Source organism: Spinacia oleracea, chromosome 2, assembly GCF_020520425.1.
Source record: "Spinacia oleracea cultivar Varoflay chromosome 2, BTI_SOV_V1, whole genome shotgun sequence".
Taxonomy (NCBI): domain Eukaryota; kingdom Viridiplantae; phylum Streptophyta; class Magnoliopsida; order Caryophyllales; family Amaranthaceae; genus Spinacia; species Spinacia oleracea.
Window position 1 is genome coordinate 112082577 of NC_079488.1, and position 15555 is coordinate 112098131.

At 32.5% G+C, this 15555-nt stretch overlaps 2 protein-coding genes across 3 annotated transcripts; one reads left to right on the forward strand and one right to left on the reverse strand.

Moving 5' to 3' along the window:
• Positions 1–1801: 1801 nt before the first annotated feature.
• Positions 1802–3366, forward strand: LOC110800935 (E3 ubiquitin-protein ligase RING1-like). The gene has a single exon (XM_022006561.2). It carries the CDS (start codon positions 1967–1969, stop codon positions 3080–3082), a length of 1116 nt encoding a protein of 371 aa, XP_021862253.2. The 5' UTR covers positions 1802–1966; the 3' UTR covers positions 3083–3366.
• A 6030-nt stretch (positions 3367–9396) lies between these two features.
• LOC110800125 (transcription factor bHLH94) lies at positions 9397–14535 on the reverse strand. 2 transcript variants are annotated; one of them, XR_008928525.1, is made up of 4 exons: positions 13537–14237; positions 11877–12398; positions 10730–10861; positions 9397–9836 (listed from the first exon to the last, which is right to left on the reverse strand). XR_008928525.1 is itself a non-coding variant. In XM_022005701.2 (3 exons), exons 1-3 carry the CDS (start codon positions 14059–14061, stop codon positions 9729–9731), a joined length of 1155 nt encoding a protein of 384 aa, XP_021861393.1. In that variant the 5' UTR covers positions 14062–14535; the 3' UTR covers positions 9397–9728. The 2 variants fall into 2 exon arrangements, 1 of the variants encoding a protein (XP_021861393.1); XM_022005701.2 differs by lacking the exon at positions 10730–10861 and having other exon boundaries at positions 13537–14535.
• Positions 14536–15555: the final 1020 nt, after the last annotated feature.

Consider the following 15555-nt stretch of genomic DNA (forward strand, 5'->3'; position numbering starts at 1 on the left):
TACTCTTTAATAGTATTTTTAATCTTTTGCTATTTATGATACATTATATCCTTAATTACTTGGTTTGTACTCAAATTTCTTATTAGATATTTGTGACTTACGATTTCAACCGCGATTTTTGTCAAATCCCCATATTATCAACCACTAGTCCAATAGCCAAACTTTACTCGCTATTGTTGTCTTTACGCTACCCGCTATTTAATCGCTAAAAGTTACTCGCTACTGCTAGTTTTTGCCAACACAAGGAAGTTAAGCAATTCAACAAGTACCTTACCTTAAAAATAGCGTAATTTCGAGTAAAAGAAATACACTATTGCCCATGCATATATATATGTGTGGATTCACTAAAGGAGCAAGGGGATTGAGCAATTAGGTGGTCTAACAACTTTAGCGGAAATTGATTTAATTTAATAATAAACCCGCTTGTCTTTTCTTAAAAAAAAGGTGGGTATTGAGATTAAGTAACACCATGATAATAGGCAAGTGCCATAATTGCTTGGTAATTACTCTTCTTACTAAATGAATGTGATGGACAACCTCATCGGTCTATTATCAATTTTTTTTTTTTGGTTCTACTACGAGGAGTTCCCACCGCCTTTAGCGAGTGGACTAATCTCCCGCGGGAGTTTGCATGGGTACCTCGATTGGCAGCATCCCTCCAAGTTGAGATTTTTCCATTCTCAAGGCTCGAACCCGAGACCTTGGTTAAGGAGCAAGAGGCCCTTAACCACTCATGCCAACCTCAATTGTTCGGTCTATTATCAAATTAGGTGCCATACTTGTATATTTCTCACCAACCATAACAATATTTTGAAATATAAACTCTTATGCGATAAAGAAAATGACAAGGACATATAACCAAAATTTCTTGTTAATTTCTTACAAAATGCAGCAATTAGACGGCCATAAGATTGTTTAGATATAGGCTAAGAGACAAATTAGACTAAATGTTAACTTAACTTTGTACTCCGTATATATATATTGGATTGCTTGGTGAGGTGAAGGCAGGGATAAACTTGATCTACTTTTGATTACTCGTTTAGCTAACTTAGTTGGTAAAGTTTAAGAGTATAAGTGTATAACTAAGACTAGTCGTGCTCAAGACCTGCTTTTATCGAATTTCATTTTTACTTAAACACCAATATTGGGTTTTTGATCGATTTTGACGCAATATAATATTCTTAAATTGTACAAAGTAGAATATTTCCTTAAACGCCATCTAAAGTGTCATAAAAGTTACCTAAAGAAAATATATATAGGTTACCTTGTGTACGAAACCACATAGCATTAACCAAAAAAACGCGGAAAGATATCTACTTTTTCCCAGTTTGATGATTAATTTCATTGTTTTAGGTGTAGAAAGTGCCCTTAGAGACAAATGATGTAGTCGAGATTAGATCACATGTCTTGATTATCACCCCTCAAAACTTTACCAACTAAACTAGTTGACATTCACATAATTAATTTCATCTTTAACTTTGCTAGTGCGTCCATGAAGTTTGAAGGTGAGACTATTTCACAATTTTTTTTTATACCTACTACAATTATGGCCATTTTCTTTACTTATTAAATTATTTCCTTATTCTTTCACCTCTTTTCCTTACAAATGTATACTCCCTAATGTATTATTCTCGATTTATAATAAATTATAAATAAATCCTTAAATTCAATGAATGAACATGGTACAAGATAAAGGCATATATAAATAAATAATTGAATTAATAAAAACCACAAAATAAAACAACACATAGACACTAGCACGTCAAAGTGTATAGTAGTGTCATACCACACCTAATTTCATGAAAAAGAAATAGTTTCTAATTACAGCAACCTTCTAAAAACGTGTACAACAACAAACAAACACCCCTCTTTCCAAGGCTTAAACTTACACTTAACCTCTAATCTCTTCTTCTTCCTAATCTTAGTTTTTTCTCCCCTATTTTTCCTCATCAATGGTCTCCTAATTATGGCGATTCGCCTTCGAAAACTCTTACAATCCTTTACTTCTTCATCAACTATTACAAACGTAACCACTAATACTACTACAATCTCTTGTACAGAATTTTGTAACCCTACATGTGGTGTTGATTTTGATGAATGTTACACAACCCGGACCCAACCCGGCCCGCTTCCGTCGCCACCACCACCACTATCTTCTTCGACAACGATCGTGGCAACCCCGTCGTCCACCACCACCACCACTCATGATGATTTCCACTTACCACCCTTTGTGATCATTATCATTATTGTACTAGTAGGTGCATTTCTTTTGGTATCTTACTATGCAATTGTTATTAAGTCTTGTATCTTCTGGTCACGGTTATTATCAAGAAGACAAATGCCTCCGCCGCCGTCGTCCAATCTACCACCGGACGGCGGCGGCGGCGACCGGGGTGATCATGGTCAAACCGATGCCGTCTCTAACGTGGTTGACCACCCTATATGGTTGATCTCAACCATCGGGTTACACCAGTCAATAATCAACTCGATAACCGTGATTCCGTACAAGAAAGACGAGGGCGTGATCGACGGTAGCGATTGTTCTGTTTGTTTAAGTGAGTTTGAAGAAGGTGAAACACTTAGACTTTTACCAAAATGTCAACATGCATTTCATATTGATTGTATTGACACTTGGCTTAGGTCACATACCAATTGCCCGATGTGTCGGGCGGGTATTATGATATCCGATTATAATAATAATGAGCCGGGTTTCGGGCGGGCCGGGTTCGACTTTTTGGATGATTCGGATAGTAGTGATGTTGAATTAGGTGTAATAATCCAAGATGAAAACAGGGGAGAAACAGGGGAAATTGAGGTTGAGATTGAAATTGATCATCAAAATAAACATGAAAATGAAAATGATGTTCATCATCCTATTGCATTACTTGTACGGAGGTCTTATTCTATGGATTATAGAAATGTTAATATGCAACAAAACTCGAACTCGAACTCGGTTGCATTAGTGGGTAGTTCTTCTTCAAGACCAATCAAAACTCCAAGGGTTAATGGAATTATGAAGAGATCATATTCATGGAGTGAAATGATTTTTTGGTCAGAAAACCATACAAGTATATTACCCTAATTTATTTATTTGTTATTATTATTTTACTTCATGGTAAGTTTTTATATTTTATTACCTTAGATAAATTAGGATACAGTCTTGATAGAAAATTAGAGAGATCAAATTTGTGTGGCTTTGATCCACATAAATTAGTGGAGCGTTTTTCTTTTAATATATAAATATTTTTCCACCCAAAAAAAATGTAAGGTGGGAAGTTGGTAAATGTACATATTTGTATAGAAACCATGTTTTAATGAGATTATATCCACCATAATTCGGCTTCAAATGTTTTGTGTACGTAATATTTCTTGATCCATAAACATGGCTGCCCTTTTTCTTTTGAGATTTATTTTGTTTTATTTTTATAATCTTATGAAGTTTGGTACTCTTAAGTCATATTTTATTTTATAAAAACGTGAAGCCATTTGATAGCCATTTTTTTTTTCAATTTAATGACTTTTAGGTTATGTTTGGTTTGTTGTAAAATGTTTTTATGGAAAACGATTTCTCTTTTACAATCATTCTACGTTGTTTGGTTTGGCAACTCCCTTAAAGGGGAAAAAACATTTTCATTTGACAGGAAGGGAAACCACACTTCCACATTTCCTCCTTACCTCCCCTTCCCTTCTTCCCCTCAATATTCACGAATCTTCCCCCATTTTCATTTTTCTACCAATTTAAGAAACCAAACATAAGAAAACCCGTTTGGAATTGAGTTTTCCCTATAAAAATATTTTTCATGAAAACCTTTTACAGTCAAAACGTTTTATACCAAAATAAACAGAGCCTTAAGGTTGAATCATTTTTCAACTATGTAGAAATATATTATAGAACATGTGATTGTTAGATCGTGTGAAACTTATTGACTAGGTAGAATGTACTACCTCCGTTTCGAAATAATAGGGACACTTTAACTTTTGACACTATTCACAAATTTCAATTTGACTATCATTTGTGATTTATGGATAAGGAAAAATATAGTCGTGTGGGTCTTGTCTGATTCGTCTCGATATGTACTTTCGGAATATCAAATTTTTATAACTTTTAAAAATACAAAATTATTGATGTTAATGTCCAAACATTTACATTGTCAAGCTTAAAAAGGTGAACTGTCCCCATTATTTTGAAACGGTGGGAATATTTTACAAGGACATAGGATCAGATTTCACCTACATTATTTCCCAAACGTTTTGTGAAGAATCAGATGCAAGAAATATATGTTTGTGGGCTTTTGTGTGGGTTTGGAAGGGTAGATGCTTGCGCTTGCAAGGCTTCATGATGAGGCCTTGGTTGGTAGTCAGGGTCTGCCCACGGCCCAAAAAATGTCATGTTCATAGCTCTCAAATCATGATTTTCTTTTTCCTTTAGAAAAAAAAAAGAAAAGGTAACATACAAAGTACGTTTTAATGTTATTAAAGTATAATATACGTTTGAGTTTTGGACTAGTTAGCCCACATTAACGAAATAGTACGAGATTGACTAATATATAAAATTGGTTGGTTACTCCGCCTATTACCAATTGGGTTTAGGGTTGAACATATCACACTTATATATAATCAGACACTCCTCTTTATAATTTTATATATACTCTTGTTGAGTTCTCTTTATCTTGTTGAATTCAAGGTATATTGTTAACCATAGGCCTCATTTTTCATTTGATTCACTTGTTATAACTCTATGTAGTATTCGCCTTTTGGAGTTGTTTTCTAATTCTAGAAAAGTTTTCATGTATAGGGCTACTTGAGTAACTACTGATATATGATACAACCGGTTGTATCATATAAGTTTTACTTAAGTCAAAATTTACGTAATATATAATATATTCTTAGGTAACCACTATTTTTTATCAAATTTTACTCAAGGGACGACTTTTGATTAATAATGAGGGCTACAATCTAAAATGGTGTCAACAAGAAGAATCCTCTAACCCAACCCCTTTATTTATTTATGTGAATTAGACGACATTATAATTAACTTACCACTTTAAGTAGGACTCCTTACGTTGTACTTGCCTCCTCCCTACGTGTTTTAGAAGATGTATGGTATATTAGTATGACCCATCTTTGCACTTGCAATTGTCCCAACAATCAATTAGTGACCAACCATGTGAACAAACAATGAAGATTGTAGATTGTAGATGTCACATTCAATTTTGAAATTAATTTACAGACATTATAATTGTGGGACGAAACGAAAGTATAGAATCTCACCTGGCTAGCCTGCGATTGATTGGCTAGAATAAAGTCAATTCAACAATTGATTATTGTATGAATCTTATCAAATTCAAATGCTATCGTGTAAGATGTTCTTTCAAACAGGTTGCTTCTGTTTTTGGAAGTCCCCATTTCTGCAATTTTTTGCAATTTTATGGGACAAAAACAATTATTACCAAAAGTATATATGAGCATCCAGCAAATTCAGCTTAGAAAAATATTCTCTTCGTTTTTAAAAAAAAATCAATCACTTCCACATTTTGGTAACTTTATACGAAGTAACCTATATATCATTTATCTATCTTAATTAATCCTCTCGCAAAATATTTTATTATTTATGTTTTCTCATGATCAGCCCTCACTACAAAAAATTGTATCATTAACAAATCTCGTCGTTAAAAACTAATAATCGTTGATTGAACCCGTCTTAAAAGGGGTCGTCGTTAATGGAAAACCCCGTCGTTAACCCGTCGTAAAAGACATTTGTGACGGTTTTTCCCGTCTTTGTTTGGTTGTAAGCCCCGTCGCAAAAAGTTTTTTCGACGGGATTTTTGACACGTCGTAATTATGTTGTCGTTAAAAATACAAATTCTTGTATTGACTTAAATAACAAAATAAATCATTGTCACCGTAGGAGTAACGGTTTCCTTAAAAAAAAACATGTAAAACAGTAGCTCACTTGATAGCAAGGGGGTGAAATACAATAGTAGTAATTCGAAGTTATGTTTGGATTAATACTTTTCCATAAAGCATTTTGACCTTAGCGGAAATAATTTATTTACATTAATCAAATTTCCACTCTATCTTTCACTAAAAAATAAATATTTTTTTTCATTTTTATCCATTCTTCCCGTATGTCGATAATGGAAAATTTTAAAAAGTATTTCCCATTTGAAATTATTTATGTATGTATATGTTGGCATTGTAAGTTTGATCCTATTTTAAAAACTAAAACTATTGTGTTATAAATTTGATCCTATATTGACTATATACAATAAAGAACTTATCCATAACCCTATATTAACCAACAAAAGCTAGCCCTGTCAATTAAAACCCTATTAATTAATGTGACGTTAACCTTATACTTATTAGACTATCATGTTCAATAATCAGGTCTAATCTGAATTCCGAACTGAAATAAGATAAAACGGAGGGAATACTGCGTACGGGGAGAAATGAAAAGAATGATTACAAGAATGATTTTAATAAATGATGCAATGATGTTTGGGAGAAAGGGAGTGGATATTTTTGTTGTTCCATCTCTGTCAAACACTTATACCCCCTGGCCTAGGTACAAACAACGAATCTCCTTTTTCCTTTTAATGAAATCAAACTTTTCAATCCATTATGCATAGTTCTTCATACAATAATGTCACACTAATCTTAATAAACTTATTGTTTTATTTTGATTAAATTAAGAAGGTTGTTTAACTAGTGAAAGTAACGATATGACAAAACTAGAGAAATAATAACACACTTGATTAGAGGAAAAGGATTAAAAACATTCAATGAACATCAAATAAAAAGTCTTACCACATACGTATACATAGTACGAAGTATGGTATCTGACGCTCCGGTCCATACACTAAAAGAATTTGTATCTTTAATGACAACCTAATAACGACGAGTCAAAAATCCCTTTTGCGACGGTGCTAACAACCAAAAAAACACGGAAATAACCGTCGCATATGTCTTTTACGACGGGTTAACGACGGAATTTTCCATTAATGACTATCCTTCTTATGACGGGTTCGCGACAGAAAATTCCGTCGTTAATCAACGATTATTGGCCTTCAGCGACGGGATTTCCCATTGTTATGGTACAATTTCTTGTTGTGATATACTTAACCTAGAGGAAGACTTTTAATGGACCTCTAAGTGAGGGCCCTGTGCGAGGGCAGCCAAGAGGCCGGATTTCTTCTTGCCTGTAAAAATACATAAATAAATCTAAACATACACACACAAAAAAAGAACGTACCTATTTAAATATCTTACCTTAGTCGATATTCTTATTTACCTTGTGTTAAATGTTATTCCGTAATCAACAGTCATGTAAGTAAATTATTGTGGAACAGTAATTATTTTAACGTGAATTCATGCATGACACAAAAAGCCGGACTGTCGGGCCAAAGATGAGACCCATTTTGCATTAGCATAAAATCTAAATGGGGTCCAATCCCTAGTTATAGTATTAACCTTGACAATTATTGGAGTCTTTATTCAAAAGGTCTTGAGCGCAACAGGTGTACAATAAATTTATTGTACACCAAAATAACTTTAATCCATTTTTTTTGTAACTTTAACCTAGTTTTGATTAACTTTTATATTAGTAAAAAAAATGTTGATAGATAAACATTTTAAAGGATTAAATGATTAATTTTATACCTTATTAGTGATTTTGATGAAATAAGTTTTATTAAAATGAAAACATTTATCACTAAAAAATACATAACTTTTACATATATAAGCCCAACTTTTAAGCATTTTGAGTTAACTTTTACTCCGGTGTACAATAATTATTGTACAACCCTTGTAAATAAGAATTTGTGGTCTTTATTTCCAAACGCTAGGGGAGTAAATTAAATGTTGTCCAAACATATGATGCATATATATCGAAACAAGTCCATTTATTGCTGAAGTTACTAGCTAGGGCAAGAGTGAAGAGTAATAGGACTACGTACTACGAACCACATATAATCAACGTTGTCAAATTCTGATTTTCTTATTCGGATTAACCCATTGGACACATGTCTCCTCATCTCGCGCTGGTACATGTCGACATGCCATATCATTTCGAGTTTCTTTTTCTAAAAAAAGCGGTTCAAGTCTGACCCACGGCCCATGACTTCGTGCTCGTGACAGATTGATTGGGATTTTTCATTTTGGGACGGGCCTTGAGACAGCCCGATCCACAACTATCTTCATAATATAGAGTCATATGATCACGTTAAATTCTTACCATATCAGTCTATCATGTTGTTCTCTGTCTTAAACTAAAATTATTGTCTAGCAGTAAAGCTCTACTTATATATGGTGCAACCCGAGGGCGTCAAAATCGCAGGCAGGCATGTATTATGAAATACATGCCATGGGCTTATTTGTAATTTCCCAGCCATTTTGAAATTGTTGAATAGTCAACCCCGTTTGCCAACTTGGATCCTATGAATACCATTTTAAAATATTTAGCACCATTTTTGTGATATTAATACCACTTTATAAAATTTAGTACAAAACGAGTACCATTTAAAAAAAGTTTAGTACCATTTTTGTAATACCAATACCAACTCAGCAATGCCAAATCACCACCTCGTTTTACAAATTTACAATTCCGTTATACATTTCCCCCCAAAAATATTTAACATTTACATTTATCTTTTTATTTGGGGTTGGCATGTTTTTGCAAATACATGCCAGGCATGTATTTGGACTTCCTCGGTGCAACCTAGCTTGTCAAGTCAATCAGTGGAAGATGTATAAATTATACTCTGTACTAAGTGTGATCACTATTAAAAATATAATCAAAATAAGTACGGAGTACTTTTTAATACTATGTACTACGTATGAATTAGTGAAAAATAATTAAAATTATGCAATATTTTTTAGCTAATGGTAGTCGGTAAAAGTAGTTGGTAAGTTTTTTCGAATATTAGTTTTGGTCGACTTAATTCACGACTATTAAGTAGTTGTAGTTTACCTGCAAAGTGGTCGTAAATTACCGACCACTTAATTTTAGTCGGTAAAAAATAATATTAACTCCATTTTATTAGTCGGTAAAATTGTATTTTACCGACTACTTTTCTTACAGTCGGAAAATTCAGTCGCTAAATCACGGTTTTCTTGTAGTGATTGAGGTCAAAAAAACCCTACTTGAAATGTATTGGTTGCACCACTAAAGTTGATGTATGATCCTATAAAAAAATTATAAGTTTTTTTTTTTTTTTTATTATTTAGGAACAAACTTATTAGTTTTTTTTTTAATTATTATTATTATTTAGGAACAAGTCCAATAATTGGAAAAGACTTGGATGATTGCATGCATATACTGCGCAAGTGCAAGTAAAAACTGTATAACTCGATTTATTAACAATACATTATATGCTCACAGGTAGATAACGATCGAGATAGAGACAAATGACCTGAATGATCAAACTGCAGAATATTTTTGACCCTGAAAATTATGTACACACACATACATTGTTTGTTTGATTTGACAATATAATTCACATGAAAATTATTGTGCCTTTTTATACATTCATCATGAATTTAAATATTCTACTTAGAAATTTTTAAAAAGGAGTAATTTAACAGTAATTAAGAAGCTAAGGATTTCAGTGTTATGAAAATGTGTGATATTAGTAGGATCATATAAAAATTATAATCGTAATTAGTGCTACTAATACAGATTATTGCAAGTGCCGCGCGTAAATTATGCATATGATAAAATTAAACTTTTATTATTGAAGTAAATGATCTGATGCAGCTTCCTCTTGAATTTGCCCTAAGATATGATTAGCAGCAGAAGCGATATCATCCACTGAATTCAATTGACATCCTTCCTCCACCTATATAACAAAATTGAATTATAATTTGATTAGAAAATCAATATCATTAATTAAACAGTGTGAATATAATGATACGGCTTTATTACGTAATGGGAATATAGGGACTAGGAAAAAGCAATGAATTAAGTGAATCCAAATCTTCTATCCAACTTTAGGCTAGTTTTGGCAAAATACTTTAAGCCAACTTTTTTTGTATTGTTTTTTTGGATTTTAACTTATTAATGTGATCAAATTCTCAAAAAGTTTTGCTTGGGAATTATTTCTTCCATTGGGCTAAAAAGTTGGTTTTTAACCAAAAAGAAAAATGCTTAATTGGAGCAAATTTGTAGTACTTGTTTTTGGCTTTTCTATATTTACTTTTACATAGTTTTTATTGCATAATCTATTCATATTGTATTTAATCAACAAATTATTTGAACCAAATGACCTAATTAACTCGGAAAAATACAAGCTCACATCTTCCAACACTACAAGAATTTGTATCTTTAATGATAACCTAATAACAACGGGTAAAAAATCTCGTTGCAAAAGTCTTTTGCGACAGGGCTAAACCAAACAAAGACGGGAACAACCGTCGCAAATGTCTTTAACGACGGGATTTTTCATTAACGACAACCCCTTTTATGACGAGTTCGCGACAGGATATCCCATCATTATTCAACGTTTATTGGTCTTTGGTGACGGAATTTTCCGTTGTTAATGGTACAATTTCTTGTATTGTGTTTTTGGCTTTTCTATATTTACTTTGCATGGATTTTATTGCAATAAGCTATTCATATTGTATATAATCAACAAATTATTTGAACCAAATGACCTAATTAACTTAAACGGGACCCAATCCAGTATAACATATTCCACTTCATACGTAATATGAGAAAGGAATCAAACACTACCAATTGACTGTTGGTTCACTGGTGATTGAGGCTGAACTTGGTAGGGAGGACCTGTGTTCGATCCCCCGCAACAACAATTGGGAGGGGAATGGAACCTATCCACTCAGAACTCGCCCCGAATCCGGATTAGCCCTAAGGGTGAACCGGATGGTACACCAAAAAAAAAAAAAGGAATCAAACACTAAAAAGATTTTTAAAAAATAGGGATTCTAAAGAGCCAGTTAAGCATAAAAATAACACACACGGTCCCCAATATATATTTTGTCGTAATTTTTGTCGTATAGATTTGTCTCCTACCCATGGCTTGTGTTGTTTCAAATTTTTTAACCATTATTTAAATTATTATATGTATTATGCTTCCGCTACATTTTTGTTTGATTAATATTATTGTAAATACTTCTTTTGGGGGGAAATTTTCATTTTTTAAACAACTTCCACCGCAAAATTTGTAAATTTGTATCTTTAACGATAATTTAATTACAACGGGTTAAAAATTCTGTCGCAAAAATCTTTTACAACGGGGCTAACAACCAAACAAATACAGGAACAACCGTCGCAAATGTATTTTAAGATGGATTAACGACGGGATTTTTCATTAACGACGTCCCCTTTTATGACGTCATTGATTTTTCCCGTCAATCAATGGTACATTTTTTTGTAGTGTTCCAAGTGGTTATTCAAGTACCCTGTACAAATAAGTTAAGTGCAGAAAAAATCATAGGTATTCGAGTATAATTTACAACTAAAATAAATTACTTGTATGATAACTTCAAATAAAGAAAATAAGTTGCAACCTTTACTGTTCACTTCAGTTATTTAAGTATGAAATTATATTAACAATTTTAGATATAATTAGGAAAAAATATGGATTATTGAATATAGATGAGGGTAATTTGGTAAGTTTGAATGGGTAAGTTTCCCAAAATAAAAAATGTTACAACTAAAAAGATACGAAGTACGGCTCAAAATAAAAACGTTACAATTAAAAGAGAACCAAAGCCGTATAGGCTTATCGGATTATGTTTTATTTATATATTATTATTTCTTCTAAATTGATTGAATTATTTTAGTTTCTAAATGAGAAAAAAAAATATAAAAAAAATTGGACAAACATGAATTAAGGTAAAGAGGAAACGTATGTACGTACCTTGAGACTTAAAGAGTAAAGAACGAAAGAGTCAACAGTAGTGACGTTGAGATGAAGAACATTTAATCGAAGACCCTGAAATCCAGCAATTAATTTAACTAATTGCTTTCTTTGTTTCTTTGCTAATATCTTCACGTTTGCATGGCTTTCCACCATTGTCACCTCAATATCACCCACACCCGAGTTCGTGTTGCTGCTACTCACTGAGTTTACGCTTCCAAACCCGGACATGGACCCTGACCCGGACCCGGGTGAGTTCGGGTTTGACCGGGTTGAGTACTGAGGGAAGCTAAAGAAATCAGCAAATGGTGGTGTTGTATCTGAAGAAGAATCTGATTTTTGAGTATTGATGTTTTTGATGTTGCCGCCGCCGCCTTCGGGTGGTGATGTTGGTTGTTGGTGGTGGTGGTCGTGGCGGCGGGGGTGTTTGTGTGATCTTTTTTGTGCCTCCATTGATTGTAATAGTTGTTCTAGTTCTTTCACATAGTTTATTGCTCCTCCTACTATTGATGCTTGGTCTCCCTATAATTTTAATACAATTAGTAAAATAAAAACCACAAAATTTGAAATAGTAAAAAATGTATAAAAAACAAAAAAAAGTAAAAAAGGGGATTACATTTTAGTTAAGGGTGATGATAAAGGTCGCAAGTTGCGACAACATTTAGTTGTCGCAATCTTAAGTGTCGGAATTTAATTGGTACACATAGACGCCACGTAGGGTATGCGTCATCAGATTATTTTTACTATCAATACAATATTTTTACTATGAAAATATGTAAATAAGGTATTCGAGATAAAAAAGGAAACAAATTAGAATATTAAGATTTCCCTACTTTTTTTTGAAACATGTATAATAGGTTAAAAAAGTTAAATATTTTAGTTTCCAATTTAAATCATGACACATAAGCATTCCATGTCATAATTGTGACACGGCTTAAAGGTCGCATGTTGCGACCTTTATCATTTTCGTTTAGTTAAAAGAAAGTTGTCTAATTACATTCATTTACATAATACAACCAATAACATGAACTTGTCTATATAATTAAATTGAAGTGAACTTGGACATTAAAGGTTTCATCATGTCTATGGTTTCATGTCAATGATTGTAATTTTGCGGGGAAAAAAGTAGATCTTACTCGTACAAAAAAATCATGAATACTTTTGGATTAAATAATTTATTTTACATTGTGAGGAATAGAGATGAAAATTAACTTTATGTTTTTTAAGCTAGTCTTTATAATTTTCACCATTTTTACTATGGTAATTAGTGCAACACTACTTTGACCATTAGTAGAAATTTTCTTACTAATAAAAATTATAAAAATTTGATATTTACAACAATTTATATTGAAAAAAATAATTTAATGAGATCTCACGAGTTAATATTTTTGCTATGATTAATACTATTGAGTACGTACTGTCAAAAAATTTAAACTTTAAGCATGTGAATATATACATGGGACATTATGGAACAGAAAATCACTTTATTAAGAATAAGGTAAATTTGTCAAAAATTACGAAATACCTTATAAAATTAATTTGTCAAAAACTACGTTATAATTTAACAATTAAACAAGAAAAATCAATGATATTGATAAGAATTAATCAAGAAAAAAAAGGAAAGAAAATCAGAATAGTAGTGAAAAATAAACATACATACCCTTTGAACATAGGAAGGAGGCATTAAGGACCTAATAACAGCAAGATACTCATTCATCTGTTTCCGCCTATTTCGCTCCACAGCAATGTGAGTCATCCTTTGATGCTCTACTTCCTCCTTGTCTTTACAACTCCGCCGCCGCCTCTTCCGCCGTGTCCCACCTATAACGGCGGTCTCATCCACCGCAGGCGGCGGCGGAGATAAGTATAAATGATCCTCCGGGGAAGAATAACAAGGAGGAACATATTGTTGTTGGTGTTGGTGTTGGTGAGGGGGATGACTCCATTGATGAACATTATTTTCAAGAATTATCGAATCCGAGAAATCGTAAAGATTTTCGTTGATATCATATAACCCAACATTTAAGTGTTGTTGTTTAAGGCTATCTTCATCTAGTAATAATTTGGAAGAATAATAATTTGAAAAATCATAGTTCATTCCAAAGTAATTATTATTATTATTACTACTAGTAGAACAAGAAGTAATTAGTGGGTCTTGTGAGAAGACCACAGCTTCTAATGCCATAATTAGCAAAAAATTATTTAATTTATATTTAATCAATGATTAATAATGATGATTAAAATGGAAAAGGAGGGTTGAAAAGGAGAAAAGAAGAAGGGAAGCGAAAAAGCTAAAAGGAAAGAGATGAACGACAAAGAAAAGAGCCAAAAATTACACAAAGAAAAATGGTGGATAGCTTTTTTGTGTTTGGCAGCTTTTTTATAAGAGAAAAAAAAGCTCAGAAAAATAAGTTGAAGGTTCCGAGAGATACAGTACTACTACAGTAATATACCAGTCCTTAGTTAAAAAAACAACAGGCTATTGTTTCTTCATCAGCTTGCACGTGATCAGGATTTTACAGAGTTAAATATATAAGTATATTTGAAATAATGTGAATTTAATTAATGGATGTATGGTTAAAGTTGATTAAATGATTATTAAGGGATTATTAATCAACTAGTTCATCATTTGTTAGTTGTGACTTTTGTGTTTGTAGCTTGTGTAGGTTATAATGTGAAATCTTCTGAATTTATTTGATGTATGGATCGAGTTTTTTTTGTTTTTTTTTAAAAAAAATTGTACTTTATCTGTCTCTTTTTGTTTGCCTCATTGTTTTTATTTTAATGTGTCTCTTTGAGATTATTTTTTATCTTAAATGGTTCTTTTTGTCCACCTGCTCTTTCTATCTCCCTGTTCATGAAACCACTTTATCGACCCATGTGTACATTTTGCACTCAATTCTTAATAAACGAATTTTAATTACGAAAATGATAAAGGTCGCAACATGCGACCTTTAAGTAGTGTCACAATGATGACATGACATCCTATTATACATGTTTGAAAAAAAATGTAGGAAAATCTTAATATTCTAATTTGTTTCCTTATTTATATCGAATACTTTATTTACTTATTTTTATTGTAAAAATATTGCATTGGTAGTACACATGTAAGATTGCGACAACTAAATTTTGTCACAACTTGCGACATTTATCATCACCCTTTTAACTATGTTGTAGTTAAAAAAAACGGAGGAAGTACACCATTAACGAGGAGGACATAATTTTTCGCGTAGTATACAATAATTACCCATGTTTCAATTTAATCGTATAATCGCGATAGCGAGAAGTGCTAAAAAACTTTTCAGCATACATATAACTATATAAGTAATTTTCTAAATATATAAACGTGATGCACCAAACAATGCCCTGGGATAATGGAAAAGATTTCATCTTCCAACCAAAAAAATCGGAGGTTCAATCTCCACTAAGGTCACTTTGAGGGAGAGTTTTCCTTATCATCTCCCCACTCTCAAACTACTCCGTCCGTCTCAGATTAGTTGTTACACTTTCCTTTTTCGTCCGTCCCAGATTAGTTGTTACACTTCTAAAATAGGATTGACCCCACAATTATTATATTGTCTCTCTCTTCCCACTAAATTGTTTTTTGTCCCCACACCCTCTCTTATTCAATTAAAAAAATATCTCACTAACTCCTATCACATGTACTTTCTCAATAAAA